This window comes from Phasianus colchicus, chromosome 16, assembly GCF_987193195.1.
Source record: "Phasianus colchicus chromosome 16, bPhaCol1.hap1.1, whole genome shotgun sequence".
NCBI classification, from domain to species: Eukaryota; Metazoa; Chordata; class Aves; order Galliformes; family Phasianidae; genus Phasianus; species Phasianus colchicus.
Window position 1 is genome coordinate 12,286,506 of NC_143451.1, and position 19,518 is coordinate 12,306,023.

Here is a 19,518-nt window from a genome sequence, read left to right on the forward strand (position 1 = left end):
GTAAGTTCCTGTGCTTTGAGATCAGACCAAGGATGACTGCAGAGCATAGGGCTCCCAGCTCTGGGTTTGCTGCCTTCTTCCTGTTCTGCATACAGCCATTCTGCTGGGAACCTGCCTAACTTTGAAGCAGTGTTGCTTGCAGCTGTTGGTGGGACAGTGGGGAGAAAAGGGAACAGAGGCACACAAGGGGCAGCCCCACACATCTGCAAGCAGAGTGTGCTTGTGCTGTGCTGATGGAAGGACCAACCTTCCAAACTCATGCCTGTGCTCCAAGCAGGGAGTGGGAGCAAGGAGGTTCTGGGAGGAGAAAGGGCAAGAGTGCTTAAGGAACGTGCTGAGGACGGTGGGTGCCAGATTGCAGCCCAAGCTTGGTGAGTGGGATGACTGGTTCCTCCCCTTCCTCCTTCTGCAGAGAACAGCTTCAAGCGGATCGGCCCTCCGGTGGAAAAGCCCATGGAGAAAATGCAGAGAATTGAAGTCATCCCCAGACCTGTTCCTCAGAACCTCCATCAGCCACGGATGCCTCCTTACCCCTTCGTGCACCCTCCCTTCCCTCTGCCCCCCGTCCGTCCCATGTACAATAACATCCCCCTCAACATCGGCCCCATCCCCGCCCCCTACGTGCCCCCATTGCCTAACATGAGGGTGAACTATGATTTTCCCCAGATCAACGTTCAGCTGGAGCACAACTTGCCTATGCACTTCGGCCCTCAGCCTCGGCACCGGTTCTGACCTGGTTTGGATAGCGTTGGTCACTGCAGGACGAAGCCCCTGGTAACATCACCCCGTCCTGCTGCAGCCCCCCACGTAGCCAGCTGCAAGGGGAGCTGCTGTGACTCGCACACACCTGCACTACACCCTTATCTATAGCTTCTCTGGACCTTTACAATCAAACATTTCAACCTGTGCTGCAACAGGGCTTGGTGCTGCATTTCCAAGGTCTCTTCCTATGTCGGGAGTCCTTTTTTTTTTTTTTTATTTGGCAAAGACTATTCAGACAGCTGCTGAGAGGGAAAATGAGACTTGTGGAGCACAGGGGATGCAAAAGATCCTTGGGAGTCTTCCAAAACTCCAACCTTCCTGCTGGCCAGAGCAGCTGCAACAGCCTGAGTCCTGCAGGAAGGGAGGAGGGACTTGGCATCTGAGTAAGACCTTCAGGAACGAGGTAATGGGACTCAGCTGCCCTAAGCCCAAGGTTTGGGGTTCCCATGTTCTCCAGCATCCCTGTAACCTGCTAACACCTCCCAGCAGAAATAAATTGTTCCAAACCAAGTTAATGTAGTGTATTTAGCATTTCTCGCTCTGCAAGGAGTGAGGGGATGCAGCAGCCATATCATTGCTCAGTTCAGCAGCCCAGAGCCACATCCCATCTCAGGGCTCCAGGAAGCAGAAAACTCAGCCACCTCGATCCCTGAGAGCACAGTTTGCCCCTTCTGCAGGCTCAGGTGTTCGTTCCCAGCAGGGAGCAGCCCCCCAGCTTCCAGCACGTGGCCTTTCTTTTGTTGTTCTCATGCAGGCATCCCAAATCCCCACCAGCAGTCAGGATAGGGATAGGTAATAGACAGCTGTGTGTGACGTGTGCTGTGGTGTAAGTGTTGGTAACCACCAGTGTGTTCTGCACACAGGGGCTGTGCTTTGTGTCTGAGACAGCCCCCCCAAAAGCAGCAAAGCGTTTGGAGGGACAAACCCAGCAGGAGCTCTGTGCTGGCTCTTACCCACCCCTGTGCAGTGGATCCCGGGTTGTTTGGGCTGTGCTGCATCCTGCTTTCCCCCACGTTCCAGCATCCCAATGTCCCTGTGCTGTGTTTGTTTTTCAGGTAGCACTTCCTTGCCTTTCAGAGTCCAGTCCCTGCTCTCAGACATTTCCTGTGGGTTGAATGCATCCTACCAAGTGTTCCCACCCCTCAGTGCCATGGTCTCTAGCATTAATAACCCAGTAGCATTTACTTGCTGCTGCCACTTTTTTTTTTTTTTTAATTTTTCCTTCTTAGTCTATTCCTGAAGACAGCCCTGGGGCCAATGTGCTTGAGTTGCTGAGATCTGCCCACCTCTCTGTGACAGGTGGGTGACGGGTGCTCAGTGCCTCTGTGCTGGGGACGGAGGTGGCACTCAGTGCTGTGCTGCAGCTCTCATCTGGCTGCATTTGCTCTGCATTGGTGCAGCACTGCAGGAGCTTTCGCAGGCAGTTGCACCCTTTGCTGCTCTCCTGCAGCAGCCATGTCCTCACATGCACAGGCAGTGCTGTGATAGCAGAAGTCGGGCTCCTGTTCCCCCTTTTGATGCTTTGCAGAGATGCGTGGCCGTATTGGGATCTCAGCCTGGGCAGGGAGAAGCTCGGGGATGGAGAAAAAGGGACAGAAGTGGTGAGGTGGCACTGGAGGTGGCATGGGGTGGGTGGTGCCTGGGGTCCGTCCCCATGTCTGTGGGTCAGCACCACCACCTCCTGGGGCACAGAGCTCATCCTGCTGCCCCTGAGCGATGTCACACTGCAGGAACAGCCCTGGAGGGTTCAGGAGAGGGGCAGGGATGGGCTGTTCTTCAGAACCATGGTGCTGTGTGCTTGGGCTGCTCCTTCCCTCTGGCCTGGGAGATGCCTATCAGTGGTTCCTGGTCATGTTTGAGTCCATTGCTGGTTTGGGTTGCTCTGTTACAAAAGCAAAGCTCTGCACAGCCAGCAGAGCCCCTGGCTGTGTCCCCTCATGTCCTGGAGGAGCCGTGGCTGCATCCTCTACCAGGTACTCATTATGGTTAATTGCGGTGTCCCGTTTAACTTGCCTTAAAGGTGGGGAGAGAAACTTAGTATTTGCACTTAGCAAAACGTCCTATTAAAAGAAAGAAACCCTGTAAAGATGTGCATGTTCTGCAACTTTGTATAACGATAGCCGAAAGCAAATAGGTTGGTTTATTGAAATAAAATAAATAAATATTTTTCTTTACCTTCTGGTAGTAAAACCGTTCTCCTATTCCGTGTGTACAGAGTTTCCCTGTATTATAATGTAATTTGAAAACTTTTTTGTTGTTGTTTTTGTAAATAAATCTGTGCACTCTGGCTTCCAGCTCCAGGCTGTGCTTATGGGATGGGGGGGGAGCAGACACGGCCTCCCCCAGCTTAACGCTCTCCAAATGCTGTCGGGAGAAATGGAATAGAAAATGGTTTCCAGTCGCTCCTGTAAATGGAAACCAGGAGGTGTGAGCAGGGCTCAGTGGGGCGCGGGGCTGAAGGCGAGAAGTGCTGACGTTTCCTGCACAGCTTTAATTTCTGCTTTGTTTATAACAGCGGAATTGCATCCTTCCTCTGCTCAGCCCTTGTTTGCAGGATGGGGTCCCACACCCGCTCTGGGATGTGCTGCACAGATCTGCTTTTTTTTTCCCCCTTTTTTTATCTCCCCATCACCCAGGAGGAGCAGCTCTGACCCACACTGGCTCTGGAGCATCCCAGGGGCTGCTGGGCATCACAGAACGACCCCAGCCTCCATCCAGCGATGGCTCTGAGGCCAGAGGAAGGAGCCAGTGGGTACCATTCTCACCCCGAGGCCTGGGCTGCGCTGCCTGACCCCAAACCCACAGCTCCAGCTGCCAGGCTGTGCCCCACAGATGCCAATGGGGTGAGGACCCCCCGAGCCCCAACAGACCACGCGTCGCCACTCGTATCCGAATGCAGGTCTTGTTTTTTTTATTATTCATCTTTCTCCAGTTGAAGCTATTTTTGTTGTCGTTTAAGTTATACAAATGGCACTTACAAAAAAAAAAATAATAATAATAATTAGGAAAAAAAAAAAGTACTAAAACCAACACCCCAAAATGAACAAAAAACCCCCCCAGACTTAAATTTCAGAGTGAGATGCTTACGGAGGGTCACAACACCCGAGGAGAGGAGACAGGAGGTGAGGACCTAAAGTCACACAGAGGCAGAGCGGGGTGGGGGGACACGAAGGAGACACAGCGGGTGCGAAGGCAGCAGTGTGTGTGCCAGGGCACGGGGCCACTCGGGCTCCATCAGCACATTTCTTCCTTGGGAGGCAGCGGGTGCTGGAGCCGGGCGGTGCCCCTATGCTGGGGATGGGGCGGTGGGAGCGTAGCACCAAGCCCTGCTGGAGGGGTCGCAGAGCTTTAAGGCTGCAGAGCCCCGGGTTATGGCACAGCGGTGGCACCGCCAGCAGCCTCAGGTTGGGGCTGGGGGTGAAAGGCGCTGCGGTGTCCACGGGGAGGCCAGAGGATAAAGCACCCCAACGCCATGAGGAACAGCCGGGCATCACCAGCACCGTTCCACCGAGTGCAGAACACAGTGCTGCCGACAGCGTGTATAAATAGAGGCTAACAAAAATACTGTTTTGGTCATTATTCTTTTTTTCTGTTTCCAGTCAGGAGGTGGCACGCGGCCGCAGCTCGGGAGGAGCCCACAGGAGCCCCCCAGCCCGGCAGTGGGCGCGCAGTGATTGGCATCACTGTTCCAGTATTCAATGAGGAAAAAAAAAAAAACCCCAAAAAAAAAGTACTGAGCAAATCTCACTGTGCAAAGTTTGCGAAGGAATTTGTCTGTTCTGCAAACCGGTATCTGCAGGTTTGCTGCCAGCTGGTGCCCGTGCCCAGAAATGGGGAAGGAACGGGGGCTGCGTGCCCCCACCCTGTCCTCCTGTCACCAATGTGGGGCACAGACCTGCTGCTGGGGACAGGAACAGGGGCACAGCCCCACGGGGAGCTCGGGGCACAGAGTGAGGGTATGGCAGAGGGGAGCACAGAGGTGACTTTATTCCTTCTTTTTTGTTTCTTTTTTTTCCGATAGGGGAAGGGAAAATAGAAGGGCTGAGGTGATGCTCGGGGCCAGGCTGGGCACGGCAGCCCCTGAGCAGAGATGGGGGGAAATACCCCTTTGGAATGATAGGCTGCACCGCACTGCTGGGCGACTGATCCAGTTCCTAACGAGATGAAGGGAGACCACCTCCAACACCACACACTGGGCTCTATGGGGAGGGCAAGCCAGGCTGGAAATCCTTGTACAGAGAGGAGAAATTAAATCAAAAAAAAAAAAACAACCCAAAATAAAACAAACAAACAAAAAAAAGACAGGGGAAAGAGAGGTTGGCAATGGGAGGTACGCTAAAGTGCATTAATATTCCCAGAGGGTGGAGGCGTCGATGGTGTCGGCGGATGCCTTGAGCACCCCGGCGTGGTCACCCTTCAGGTATTTGCCATTGATTTTGATGGCCACTTTGTTATAGTCGCAGAACTCAAAAAAGAAGTCCACGGGCGTATCGCTGCTGCTGGTGACGGACGACTCGCTGCCCACCATCCAGTACTTCCCAGTGGTATCTGTGGGCAAAAGGGGACCGTGAGCCACAAGGACCCAGATGGGGCATCCATCCGACCCCTAAAGCCCCCTAAAATCCCCCCAAAGCACTGACGGTCACACACATCACCCCAAGCTGCGGGCTCACCCTTGATGTTGTAGGCTCCATCATTGAACTCCAACTGGAAGACATCATAGGAGGAGCGGTTGGAGTCCAGGGTGCCGGTCACCTTCCGGCAGCCGATGAAGCCGTGCTCACCACGCAGCACAATGATGGGTCTGTTGATCAGCTTCATCACAAAGTGCTCCGTCTCACCTGCACCAGGGGACGGCGGCCATGAGCCCACGGGTGGCACCATGGGCACGGCGAGCAGCGTCCCCGTTTGTCACCCACCTGCCCCTGAGGTGCCTCAGAGCCCCGCATCCCTTACCTGCTGTCTCCATGGAGGCTGCCAGCTGCCCGTTCTTCTTTGCTGTCACGTATTTGCCGTTGGCAGCCCGCAGGGTGATGCGCTTGTCACACCACTCGATGTCGAAGTAGCAGCTGGCGTTCCTATGGGCAGAGTGTGGCTCTGTGAGCCCCAGGGGCTGGGGACAGCCCAGGTCGGCTGGGATTTTGGTGGATGAGGGAAGCCATAAGGGTAAAGACCCCCAACCCCAAGGACCGCAGGTAACAGCAACATGAGACACGATGGCCTTCGGTTGCAGCAGGGGAGGCTCAGGTTGGGTGTTAGGAAATGTCTGTTCTCCCAAAGAGCAGTCGGGAGCTGGCACTGCTGCCCAGGGAATGATGTTGTCACTGTCCCTGGAGGTGCTCCAGAGGTGTGGAGATGAGGGACGTGGTTTGGTGTCATGGTGGGGGTGGGTTGGGGTTGGACTTGATGATCTTAGAGCCCTTTTCCAACCTTAATGATTCTACGTTTTTGGCAGTGCCAGCCTTCCCCAGGGCCCTGGGAATTCTCATTTTGAGGTGAGCACCTGGGTTCCTCCCTGCTGCCCAAATCTCTGCACCCACGGAGAAGGCAAAGGGGTCCCAAAGCAGCGGGGGGCAAAAGGAGGGGACTCACTTTGTGGAGGCGGTGGACTGGATGCCCCCGTTGGAGGTGAGGGTCCAGTACTTGCCCGTGTAGGTGCGGAAGGCGCATTTCTTGGTGTCCTTGTTGATCTCCAGCTGGTAGGTCTCCTGGTCGCCCTCCTCGTCCTGGTTGGCTGACAGGTCCATCCCTGCAGCCACACGCACACAGTTGGTCTCCCTCTGCCATTTGGGTCCAACCCCAACTTTCCATTCAGATGCTCAAGCGCAGGGCCAGCCCCCAGCTCAGAGCTCCGTCACCCATCCAATGGAGACAAACTTGGCTATCTCACATGCAAATGGCCCGTGGTTTTTTTTGTGGGAGGTGACAGCAGGGTGACTCAATCCATTAACGCAGTGCCACCCATGAATCCCCATTTCAGGGCTGTGTTTAAGGACAATTTTTTCCATCAAATCCTTCAGACTGGGGCAGGAGATGGGACAGCCACTCTGCATATCTGCCACAGGACGGGCCTTGTGCCTTGCAGACACTTGCAGGAGCTGCCTGTTGGAAGGGAACATTTGCTTTCCATGCTGGGAAAGCAGCTCCAAACCCACTGCCTTTGTTCTGAGAACAAAACCTCGCTGCCCCCCCAGCACATTGCAGCCCACAGCAGGACGCTGGGACAGCGCCATCCCCCTGCACAAACCCTCTGCTTTGCACACCTCCGTGCTCCACCCGTGCCGTGCATTTTGCTGCCTCCTGGGCCTGCAGACACAGTGCACAGCCTGGAGCTGCTTTGCACTGCAAGGGAGGAGCAGGAGGTGCCCCCGAGCTCCCACCTGGGCTGGGTTTGGGGAGGGTTTTTGCTTTATCCGCTGCCAGGCGGGGGAGCAGCCGCAGGGCCCACAGAGAAGCTGGGGGGGGGAAGAAGGGGGGGATGTCTCCCACCACCCCCAGCCCAAACGTGGGGTTGGGTTACTGCGCGTCAGCGGAAAGGAATGCAATTAGGGCTGCAGGGAGAGAGGCTTCAAAGGGCTGTGAGGGAGCAGGAGGGCTGGGGTCGGGGCTGCAGGGGGTGGAGGCGACCCAGCCGTGTCCCTCTGTTTCCCCCCAGCCACGTGTCCCCACTTGCTGCCCCCCAGCAGAACTGCTCTGCTCCCCGCTGCGGGCGTCCTTTAATTACTGCTGTTGGTAAATGCAGAGTCTGGAGCCAGCGCGACGCTCCCTGACCTTGACGAAGCTGCTAATTACGGCTGGAGGCAAGGAGGGGGGCGGGCCCCGAAAAATTCCCTGCGTGGGCACCCGACGGCTGGGGAGGAACCCGAGGGGTGGCTGCAGGGCCCTTGCATGTATGACCATGGATGCAGCCAGGCTGGAGGCGAAAGCAGAGCGTGTTCTGCTAAGTCTCCAGCAAAGGCAGCTGGGAAGGACATGGATGGTTCCAGCACCTCGAGACTGATGCCCAAGCCCTCACCCAACCACCTTCCTGGCATCTCCCAAAGCAACCCAAATCCCAGTGCTGCCCCATGGGAAGAACAGCACAGCATGGCACCCCACGCTGCAAGGAAGGGCAGCACACACGCAGCTCTCCCTTCTGGATAAAGCTACATTTGCTCAGAGGATGCCCTGCAGCGTGCCCTGGGATGCTGGTAGGAGCCAGCAGGATGGCTCAGATCCCCCTGCAGAGCCCTGCATGTCCCCTCCCCATCCTTCCAGCAGAAATACCCTGCACCAGGAAACAAATCCCAAAATCCCAACCAATGTTCATCCAGGAGAAGCAGCACTGGGGGGTGCAGCCCTGTGAGGGGCGATGGGAACGCAGCCAGGGAAACGCTCCATCCCCTCCCCAACCCTATGCACACCTCTGGGGTGGGGGAGCTGTGGGGGAGGGGGGCAGGGCAGGAGGATGGCAGAGCTCTGCCCTCGGGGACCCTCCATCCCACAAAGGGCTCTTTGTTGCCGCAGCCACCAGCAGCCATTCAGCAGAGAAGGAAGCTGCACGCTGCTCCGCTGCTTTTATGAATGCAGTGGGGCCAGTGGGGAGCTCAGCACCACTCTGGGCACGGCCAGGGGTTCTGCATCAATCCAGACACAGGGAGAGACCCCCAGCAGCCCCCGGCCCCGGCGCTGAGCAGGACCCCAAAGGATGGCTGCAGCCCCGTTGCCGGGCACGCTGAGCCCCACTCCATCACAGATCCCTCCCTGCAGTATTTTTCTCAGAAAAGGCCCTCGCACTGCAGGGACCCCCCTTCTCCTCCCCGCCCCCATCACCCAGCACAAAGCCATGGGGCCGGGCTGCTCCCCCCCCTCCCTGCATCCCAGCGCGGGGCCCCCAGCCCGCACCTCGCCCCACATCTGGTTTTCCCATCTCCGGTGACAAAGGGCTGCAGCGGCCCTTCCCCCTGCGCTGCGGCAGCGCCCGCCTGCCTCCTGCCTCCATCATCTCCCCCGTCCTCCATCCATCCATCCATCCATCCACCCACCCACCCATCCATCCAGCTCAGCTTCCCACCGCCGCCATCCTCAACCTCCTCCATCCATCCTCCTCCTGCTCAGCCTCCCACCATCCTCCTCTCCTTCCACCCTCCTCTTCCTCCCGCCACCGCCATCCTCCTCCTGCCTCCATCCCCCCTCCTTCCTCCAACCTCTTCCAGCTCAGCTTCCCATCACGGCCATCCTCCCTCCATCCTCCCCATCCTCCCCCCCGTCCTTCACCTCCTTCCTTTATACCCCCTCCCCCCTCAACCTCCCGCCATTTCCATCCCCCATCCTCTATCCCCCAATCCCGGGATCGGTCCCCCCGCAGCCAAACCCCTTTATCTCAGGGGCTGCTCTGCACTCAGCATTCGCTCTCCCGCAGCAAAGTACCGAGCTCCCTGCGTGCAGACAAGGGTTAAGCTGCAACCTCGAAATATTACATAATTAAGAATATCTTTGAGCAAATTCCCGCTCCGTTCAGGCGCAGGCTGTGCAGCAGCAGCGTGCCCGCACCCATCCCAGCCCGCTGTGCCCCGCGGCTCCCGGGGTTGTCCCCCCCATCCCCCCAACTGCATGGTTGTGGCTCAGTGCCCGGTGAGCGGTGCTGCCACGCGGCCGTGGGGCGCTGAGCACATGGCGGTGGCCTCGAGGGGACGGAGGTGACAGCGGTGGCACCGCGCCTTTGTGCGGGGGTTCCTACGCGGCGCTCACAGCGCATCACGACCCTCGGGCAGAGCCTTTCCTCTCCCCGTGTAACGACGCCAGCGCTGGGAACGGGGACGGCAATGCGGCCCGCATTTATGGGGGAGCTCAGCCTCCTGCAGCCTCGCTTTATGGGACGAACAAAGCTGAGGCTTTGTTAGTGAACAATGAACGGCTCTGCCTCCGCCACGGCGACGGGAGACTCCACAGAGACCCCCACACATCCTCAGGAGGGCCCTCCCCGTGCCTCTCATCCCGTCCGGGGTGCTCTGTTGTAAGGATGGGGGCCGCGAAATGCGGGGGGGTGGAAACCAGGGAGCCATACTGGAAGTGAATGGGGAAAGGGGAGAGTGATGGAGAGATGGAGGCTTCGGAGGGGGCAGAGATCCGAAGGAGGTGTCTGTGGAGAGAAGCGGGGATCCTGCGGGAGAGGAGCGGGGCGGACCGCTGTGCCACGGGGATGCGGGGGGGCACCGGAGCAGCGATGTCCGCGGAGCGGCGATGCCCGACGGGTGCGGCGGAGCCGAGAGCACCGCGGGGCCGCGACGCTCCTCGTCCCCGAGTCACCCGCGCGCGTCCCGCTCCCCCCACGGCCCTCACCTTGCCGGGTGGACACGTTCCGGTCGTTCCCAGCGCGCAGCACGACCTGCGGGCAGCTCTGCTCCAGCGCGAACAGCTCATCCTTCCCCACCTTACTGCTCTTCCCCGCCTTCAGCGTCCCGCTGGGCCCCGACGGCGCCAGGTAGCGGCCCTCCCCGTCGCGGAACGCCACTTTCCCGCAGCGAAACTCCAGCGTGAAGGCGGTGCCGGGCTCGGCGGAGGGCACCAGGCGGCCGTCGGCCCGCAGCAGGCGGTGGTCGCAGCTCTGCAGGCTGTAGCGCTGCTCCACGAAGAGCAGCGTGATGAGCGCGTCCACTCCCCACGGCACGTCGCGGTCCACGGCCAGCTCGTCGCGGCGCGGCCCCAGGTGCGCGTAGCGTTTGCGGGCCAGGCTGTAGAGGTTGGCCTGGGGGTGCATGGCCAGGTGCACGCTCCACTTCTCGGCGGGGGATACGGACGGGGCGAAGCACGACAGGCGGTCCTCGGTGCCGCCGAAGAAGCGGCGGTGCGGCTCGGACTGCAGCGACCACCGCCCGTCGCCGTGGGCCACCACCAGGAAGCGGCAGTCGGGGCCCGGCTCCTCGCTGTCGCAGCTCACGCGGCCGTCTTTGTCGGCTGCCAGGTAGCGGCCCAGGTGGCTCTTGAGCAGCACCGCGCTGGAATCCTCCCCGTCCTGCTCCAGCGTCCAGATCTGCTTCTTCTTCATGCTGGCGGCCGACGCGTTCACCTTGAAGCCGAACGCCTCCGCCGTCAGGTACTTGTTGCCGCAGTTGATCAGCCCGAACTGGATCTGCACCGGCTCCGCCGTTCCGTTCGCCGTCATCGTGGCACTTCGGCTCCGCTCCGCGCTGCCGCCGCCGCCGCGCCCGCCCCCTCCGCCGCCTTTATAGCACCGCGCGGCGCCGCCCCCCCGCGACCCCTCCCCGCCCCGCGCGGCCCCCGGCGCCGCCGGAGCCCCCCCGCGGTCCCCCGCCGCGATACCCGTCGCCTCGATAGCCCCGCGCCGCGATATCCCCCCGTCGCGATACACCCCCCGCAGCGCCGCCGCTGCGACGCCCCCCGACCGCAATGGCCTTTTGCTGCATTACCCCCCCTTCCTTGCAGCGGCCCCCCCATTGTTAGAGCAAGAGCCCGCTCAGATCGCAGGACCATCCCCGCGCTGGCGGACTGCCCCCTGCACGGCAATGCCCACCCTGCGTGGCAAGGATTCCTCGGCACTGCATCCCTTCCCCGTGCACTTTAAGGTTGCCCTCTCCTGCAGTGCATGAGCCTTGCTGCAATGCGAGACCCTCTCCTCATCGCAAGACTCATTTCTGCACTGCAAGGACCCCTTAGCATCACAAGAACCCCTTGGCATCGTATGACCACAATACTTTCAAGGCCCCCCTGCCCCCCTCCTGCAGTGCGTGACCCCCTTTGGCAATGCAAGGCCCTCTCTGCACTGCAAGGACCCCATGGCATTGCAAGACCCCTCCTTGCAAAGCAAGGCTCTCCTTGAATTGTGGGACCAGCCCACAATGCCTTGCAACCTCCACTCTATAACAGCAAGCCCTGCACTGCAAGACTCCCCGTTGAATTGCAAGCACCCCTCCCCTTGCAGGGCTCCTGCTACATTGCAAGTCCCCCCTTCCACCTCTCTGCACCCCCCAGCCATGCCACAGGGCTGAAGCAGAGAAGCGTGAGCCCTGAACACCCCAAAGCCACCCCAATGCCCCATGCCAGGCACCACTGAGGCTGAAGCATCTGGGAGTGAGGGAACCCAAATCAACCCCCTCCGTGGGCAGCCCCGTGCTAGTGGGTCCCCAAATCCTCAGCAGCCATGCTGAAGCAAAGCCTGGGGGTATTGCAGGGCGAGTGGGGCAGCACTGGGATGGAAAACCAAAGGGTGGATCAGGGAGCTGAGCTGCCTGAAGGGGAACAGGAGATGGGCTGCAGGGGGGCACACCCCCAGCACCTCCCAACCTCCACAGCCCACACTGGTTCTGCACTGGGAGCACTGGTTCTGCCCCAGGAGCACTGCTTCCAGCTGCCCCCCCGGCTGCACCCATGGGTTGTGTGGGCAGGCCCAGATGGGTTTGCTTGGCTTCGCCCTGCTCTGCTCCTGCAAGTCCGGCTTGCTCCCAGCCCTGCGGGTGGTTGGAAGCAAACCCCACTGCTGGGATCTGGGAGCACTTCTGCTCCTCTCACATGGAGCAGCAGGGCAATAGGACCCAGCCACGGGGCTGTGCAGCTGTGGGATCTCCTCCTGCTACTGCAGAGGGCAGATGGTGAGGATGGGAAAGAAACGGCTTTTCTGCTCACCAGAAGAAAAAAAAAAGCAATTATGCACGGGGGAAAAAAAAAGAGTTTTCTCCCCAGGGTGGCAGTGCCTGGCCGAGCATGCAGCGAGATGTCCCCACATGTCACCGCGGTGCCCCCAGCACTGGGGATGAAGCAATGTATGGGGCTGCTTCACTGCTGGGAGCTGCAGAGCCCTTTGCATCCCCCCCAACCCCAAAACTTGACCCAGAGCAGCGGGGTTATAGGGTGAGGATCATTGCTGGGTGATAGTGTATGGGGGTACCTCGCTCCTGTGTCCCACTGAGATAAAGGGGTGTCCCCAGGGTCTCCCCAGGCACACCCAGCACCCAAGCTGTGCCCTCTGGCAGTGCCTACACTACTGGGAGGGGACAGGGATGGGGACACCCATCCGCTGCCATATGCCCCCAGCAGAGGCTCTCCTGACAGTTGGCAGGCGCCCGGCCTCATTAAACTTGTATTAGGCAGAATCAAAACAAAACAAAATAAAAAAAGCAGCGGCAATAGGAAAACAAAGGGTGGCCTCAGAGTGGGGGGTCCTGGAGCAGGGGATGGCATTGTGCTGTGGGGGTCCCCTGGAGATGCAGCCCCGTTGGGATCGCTCAGCCCCACGAGGTGTTAAGGGGCAGTGGGGGTTCATGCCGTGCCCCCTCCCAGCTGTGATGCAACCGGGGCTCTGCTCACACTTTATTAACTGGGTTTATCCCATTATCCTAATGTAATTGCATCCAGTAAGGGAAACGCTGGGAGCATTGAGGCCGAAGCAGTTTGGTGGGTAGGGGCACACCTCAAATGAGGGAAGGAAGATGGGGCAGTGCTGCATGGCTGCATCCCTTGCTCCTGAAGACCCCAGGTGGGATGGGGTTGTGAATCCCCTGGGATGGGGTTGGGTCCCCCCAGTCCCATGGGAGAACATGTTCTGTTGGGGACACAAAGGCAGGAAAGAGCTCCATTTCTGCTGCCAGGCAGCCAGGGAAGGATTTCACACAGCTCCCATCACTCTGTGCACGTCTCCCAATGCACTGCAGCAGCAAGGAGTCAGCACAGAAGAATTTGCAGTGTGTGCTCAGCACCTGCCCACGCAGCACCCCAAAGCAGGCAGCTCTGCAGGCAGGTGGCTCAGCTCCTCCTGGCCACAGCCCACAGCACCCAGCACCCTGCCATGCCCCAAACCCATTCCTTTGGGACTCATGGGGCGGCTGAAAGCACAGCCAGGATTGGGGACCCCATCCCAGGCATCAATCTCCATCCCAGGACACCGGTTCCCATCACAGCCTTGTCACTACTCGTGGAAAGGTGGTCCCATCCTCACGGTGTGTTGTATCCCAAAAGGGAGCTGAGAGGAACGGAGGAGCCTCAAAGCAGTTGAAAATGAGTCAGGGCTGCAGGAGGATGTCAGCGCTTCCTGCATGGCTGGAGGAAGCTGCTGGCTTTGAAGAAGAGGAGGAGGAAAAGGATGGGGCTGGTACCTGCATCTCCCCGGCAGATCCAGCTTTGTGGCTGGGGCACGTTCTCTAGGTCTCTGCTGCAGAGGTGGGAACAGAGACTCTCCTTTATTTTAAGGAGCCTGCACCTAGGGGATGTGTGGGTTTGTGTGCAAACCTCTCCTGCAGCAGGGCTGCAGCATGGGGAGAAACCAAGCAAGGCCATGCCCCAGCACGACCAAGGCAACCCCATCCTCAAGACCCCTCCCCAGGATCGTCTCCTTGGAACCCTCCTATCTCCAGCATCCCACCCTCAGGACCCCATCCCTGGGATCCCATCTCTTTAAGATCTCAGCCCTGTGTTGTGCCAGGACCCAGCTGGGAGCTTCCTATAAAGGGCTGGGAGGAGCTGGGATCACTTCGCAGTCTGGAGCTGGGTAGGGGCAGAGGCAGAGGCAGATTTGGCTTCTTGTTGGGGTGGGTGCAGAGGGGCTGGGGTCTGCCTGGCTACTGTCCATCCCTAAGCACAAAGGGGTGGGGTTTGAGCTCAGCTTTGAGGCTGGAGGCCACCAGCTGTGACTTCCTGGGCCAGGAGATCCCCTTCCAGATGGATAACCCCATTGTGGCGGTGACAAGGATCCATTAGGCAGGATTAGGAGCGGGGCCACGGGGATTAGCACTGTGCCTTCCCCCAGCACCCCCCTCGGTTGTGGGATGATTCGGGGGATGCGGCCCTGGGGAGCTGTGGGGCTGAGAAGTGGGGGAGCTGGTGGCGATGGCTGGATGGGAAGGGCACCTCCATCTGCTCCCTGCTTTGTCCCTGGGCCAGCAGCCGTGGGGACACGTCAGCAATGGGGCACGAGCACAGGGAGGGGGGTTCCCTGCCTCTGGCTGAAGGGAGGCCTTTAGGAAAGCAGGAATGCAGAGCAGGGGGGCCGCAATGAAACCCAAAACCGCCTCGCCGGGGCCCTGGGTCTCCACATCCGGCCCTGTGCTGGCTGCAGCTGGAGGCCCCCGGGACGGCCCCATCTCTGCTGCTGCAGCCCCATTGCTGCTGCACTGCCAGACATCCCCAGGTTGTACCCCCTGCCCGTGGGTGCTGAGGGTGCGTGGTGCATCCTGGCTTGCAACTTCTCATTGCAACATGCATGTTGGTGAGTGCAACCCCTAGTGCAGCATGCACCTGAGTGTGCAAGGCCATGGGCGTTGTTGTGCACCCTGGAGGGTGCAGTTCCTGGTGCAGCATGCTGCTATTTCTTCAAATCAATGCACTTCAGAGCATGCAATTCCTTACGCAATGTGCATCTGAGTGTTTGCAATCCCTGCTGCAGCTCGCACCTTGGAGCATGCAATTCTTTGCACAGTGCATACCTTCGAGTGTGCAAGCCCTTAGGAAGCGTGCATGTTGGGGTGCAATGCCCTGTACAGCTGCACCTGGACGCGAGATCTGTGTGTGCTGCGCCCTTTGCTGTGCGCTTGCTCCTGAGCAGCACAGTGTGCATCCCAACAGTGCCACCCAGCAGCACGGCCGTGCTCTGCAGCACATCGGACCGAGTTTCAGTTTCTGGAAACGCTGCACGGAGAGGACAACATGGAGCCGAACAAAGCAGCCTGGGGAGGCAGCAGGGGGGTTTCGCTGCTCACTCGGCTGCATGCAGGGCTGGGTGGGCCCCTCTCGGGGAGCAGATCTCTCGTGGTTGTACCCAACACGGAGCTGTGTCACCCCATAGGGGCACCAGCCGTGCTGGCAGCATTGTCCCGAGGACCCCTACAAGACCTGGCACCGCATGGATGCGATGAGCACATGGAATGCTGCTCGGGATGCTGTGCACCCCCACGGCCCCACACGTGCCTTCAAAGCTGCTTTCCCTTGAAAAAATCCCAAAGCCTTTTATCGCTCTGGTGAATCACGGATGGGCAGGCTGTGTACAAAAGCCCCTTCACACCCGGTGCCAGCTGAGTGCATTGGACACCCATTTTTCTGAGCTGCCGTGTGCACAGCCGGCTGTTCTCCTGACCCTGCATGAAGTGGGATGAAAAACAGGGATTTAGGGCAGGGCCAGGTGCTGGTCCCCATGGTGGCAATCCCTTATTTCCAGTGGGGTCTGAGACCATCCCACATACAATGCCCTTCACCCCCAGCCCCAGGTGCACCGAGGTGCTCCCAGGTGCACTCACATTTCCGAACCTCTCCACCATATTTTTGGCAAAAAGTGACATTTTAGAACCTCGATGACACAGCATCACCACGCCGTGCATTTACCCTCCTATCCTTTGGACGCACGTTTTATTTGTTGCCAACAGTGACATCTGAGCACCCAAAACCACCGCAGCGCCGCTGTGCCCCGTGCCGAGCTCAGTGCTTTTCCCAGTGGATGCGCTCCCTGCTGATCCTTGGCTCAGCAACACGGGTGACACGGGCAGTGCTGGGTGCTCGGCGTGGCTCTGGGGCAGCACCGCTCCTCCCCGTCCCGTCCCCCCTGCGTGTGCAGGAAATGGCAGTGACGGAGCCGGCGGGCTGGGGATGACTAAGTTTGGCAGTGCTACCTGCCGCCTGTTTTTCCTTTTATGGAGGACTCGCGCGGACGGACGGAGCCATTCTGCACAACCCAGAAGGGATCCACCCTGACCTTGGGGACGGCCACCGCCAGCTTGGGGACAGAGGGGACGGCGGTGGCAGGACGTGGCCGGGCAATGGGGTGGCGGTGGGATGGAGGTTTGTCCCCCTTTCCCCATCCGGATGGCACACCCGTGTGTTTTCACTTTCTGTTTTAAGGAGCTGGATGCAGCCCCAAGCGGAGGCTTGGCCCCTCGGTGCCACCCCTGCATCCCCATGTGGCTGCCCTGAAAGGAGAGACCCCCTTCTGTGCCTCATCCCATTGCTCAGCCCCTAGGGATGTGGGGAGGCTGGAGGGTGACAGCTCAGGCTGCGCTCCCTGTGCCTCAGTTTCCCCATTGCAGTGCTTTGCAGATGGTTGAGCACCCCGGTCTGCTGGGCATGGGGAAACCAGCAGTGCTCGTCCTGCCCATGGCCACATCTGGGCTACAGGGTTCTTGGGGGGGCTCCAATGGGAGCATCCCACTGGGCACCCATCCCTGGGTGGGGACACATCATTGCAGGAGGGCAATGCTGCAGGGTGGGGATGGGGTTGGCAAAGCAACACGGCAGGGGACCCAGAAAGTCCCTGGTTGGTGAGAAAGGCAAAGAGAAAGGAAAAACAAACGCTTTGCTCCTAGCTGCCCGGATGGTTTGCAGGAATGGAGACAGCACTGGGGACAGGCGGTGCTCTGCAGCACCCAGCCCATGCCGGGGGGCCAGCAGAGCTCCCCGTGCTCTGTCCTGCATTCTTGGCATTATTCTCCTTTTTTTCTCCTCCTCCTCCTCCTCCACCCCGGGACGCGCTCTCAAACCTCTCCATTTATGGCCAGGAGGTTAGGTCAAGTGGGAGGCTGAGGGGATGCCCGGATCCCTGGGGAGAGGGGTGGGGGACAGGGCAATCCCAAGGGGGGTGGCAGCAGTGACACTTTGGGCATTGTCCCCTGGGACCCTCATTGCGATGCTGTGTGCCGGTGGGGTGGTGGTGGGTACCCTGAGCAGCTGGGAGGGGGTGGACAGAAATCAGCCCTCAGAGAAGGAGGGGCTGTCTTTGTGCTGCTGTTTTTTTTCTTTCTTTCTTTCTTTCTTTTTTTTTTCTCCCATTCATTTCAATGAATTTTGGATTATGGGGAGGGCTGTCTGTGTCCCCGTCCAGTGAGGTGTCAGCGGGACGGGCTGGGATGACTCCGGATGATGACATGCCCTGATTCATTGGAATCATTAATATTAAATAAATAAGAAAAGCAACGGGTGACTCAGCGTCGGCCCCTGCCATTCAGCAGAGCTGGAGCTGCTCAGGGTGAGGCTCTCGCGATGGTTTTCCCCTCGTCTGTCATAACACCTCGAGGTGTTGCTGTTGGGAATGCGCTGGGCTGGAAGTGGTGCCCCAGGAATGCTGGCAGCATGCTGGGGGGACACATCAACCCCCACCCCCAGGACATGGGGTGGGGAAGGGCTTCAGCACCTTGTCCAAAGGCACAATGCAGGTGAGCAGGGGGCATCTTTTGTGGCCTTACCCCAAAGTGAGATGCCCTGCATCCATCCCTGAGGGGGGACCCCGCTCTCCATCGCCATGCCCTACAGAAAGCTGCTGGTCCCCCTCAGCTGACTCAGCCCGACGGGATTCCCACAGTTTCCGTCGGGTTCTGCCTGGAGTAAATTGGGGAAAAGATTGCACAAGCACCAGTAATTAATGCTAATTACAGAGCAGCGACATGAGAATCATTTCTTCCCCCGGTGTCCTTCCAAAAATGGCTCTCCGCAGGTGTGGCACAGCTTGTCATTAGGCACTGCTCTGCCTCGGGGGAGGTGAAGCCTTGGGCAGCCAGGGCTGTGGGAACGGCGTGATGGGGGACGGGTCCCCAGTGTCCCCAAGGTCCCTGACATCCCTGAGTTCCCCTATGAGCTTCAGAGTGATGGGCTGCCCTTTATGGTGTGGGGCACATGGGGACTCCTCTGTGGAGCGTCAGCACCTGGAGATATGTCAGCAGGAAGTGGTGTTTCCTTTTTTTGTTGTTGTTTTTAATTTTTGTGCAGAGCTGAGGTCTGGGTTTGGCTCTGTAGCAATGCCCCCAGGCAGAGCACTGCGTGCTTCAGGACCCCATAAGCCCAATGTCACACCCACCTCCCTCTGGCTCATACCCAGGTCCCCTGCGTGGCACACCAAGGGGAGCACAGGTGGGCCATGGGGCTGATGTCCTTCCTGGGGACAGCAATGCTCAGCGCTCCTTCTGCATCTGCATGGGATGGAGTGCACTTGGGGTAGTCCCCGTGCCAAAGGGAGTGACAATCAGTGCGTGGCACGGACGGCTTTTGTTTGACTTTCTCCTGAGATCTTATCTGCTGCCAGCAGGAACGCACAGTGCTGGCCAAAGCACACTGCAAAATATGGTCCAGAGGGAGAAGTGGAAATCTGGGGGGCAATGGGCTGAGAGGGGAATGAAATGCAGTAGGGATTGATGGTCTCTTTGAATCCTGAATTCAGTGGGTCCCAGGGAGCGGGCCGGGTGCTGGTCCCAATGGCTGTACGCCGATGGGCTTTGGTTTCCAGCACGGCGTGGTGCTGCTGAACCCTCAGAGCATCCCTTAGGGGACGGTCTCCCTGGACTGCACCATGCTGGGACCCCTGAAGTTTGAGCACGGCTGAGACCTGTGGAGAACCCCAGAGAGAGTCAGCTCTTTCTCTTCCCCTTCTGCTTTCAGCAGGAGGAAATTCCCCCAGGGCTGTGCAGGGGCTGTGCCAGCACAGGGCTCAGCTTGACCCCAGAATATTGCTGTGAGAGAGCAAACCCCAGAGATGTGCAGAGCAGCTGAGGACGGTCTGGCTGTGCCAGTGTGATTGCTCTGAGCTGGGGAACGGCCTTGGGGGGAAAACAACACAGCACCACAACTGCCACGGCTGAGCACAACAGCATGGGGGGAAGATTCATTCCACGCCTTCTCCAGCAACCCCAGCAAAATTCACCCCTAGTCGGCTATCAGAGGAAAGCGATGGGTTTGTGCCACTTTGCAGCGTGATGCAAAATAATAGTTTGTCTCTGCTGCAGGTGGGGAGATGCTCAATGTAACATCAGCCCATGTGGATGAGTGCATGCAGGGCCTGGCGCATGGAGCTCT

The 19,518-nt window shown here is 59.1% G+C and overlaps 2 protein-coding genes across 9 annotated transcripts in view; one reads left to right on the forward strand and one right to left on the reverse strand.

The window, feature by feature from the left end:
• The window catches only part of RNF216 (ring finger protein 216), a 63,063-nt gene extending 59,309 nt beyond the window's left edge, over positions 1–3,754 (forward strand). For all 8 annotated transcript variants that reach the window (XM_090151413.1, XM_031606594.2, XM_031606596.2 and 5 more), the window contains one exon: positions 413–3,754. In XM_090151413.1, the coding sequence (XP_090007539.1) occupies positions 413–732 (320 nt within the window). In that variant the 3' untranslated portion in view covers positions 733–3,754. The remainder of the gene's footprint in view (positions 1–412) is intronic.
• Positions 3,675–10,954, reverse strand: FSCN1 (fascin actin-bundling protein 1). Its single transcript, XM_031606599.2, has 5 exons — positions 10,084–10,954; positions 6,355–6,511; positions 5,719–5,840; positions 5,436–5,603; positions 3,675–5,310 (listed from the first exon to the last, which is right to left on the reverse strand). Exons 1-5 carry the CDS (start codon positions 10,904–10,906, stop codon positions 5,108–5,110), a joined length of 1,473 nt encoding a protein of 490 aa, XP_031462459.1. The 5' UTR covers positions 10,907–10,954; the 3' UTR covers positions 3,675–5,107.
• Positions 10,955–19,518: the final 8,564 nt, after the last annotated feature.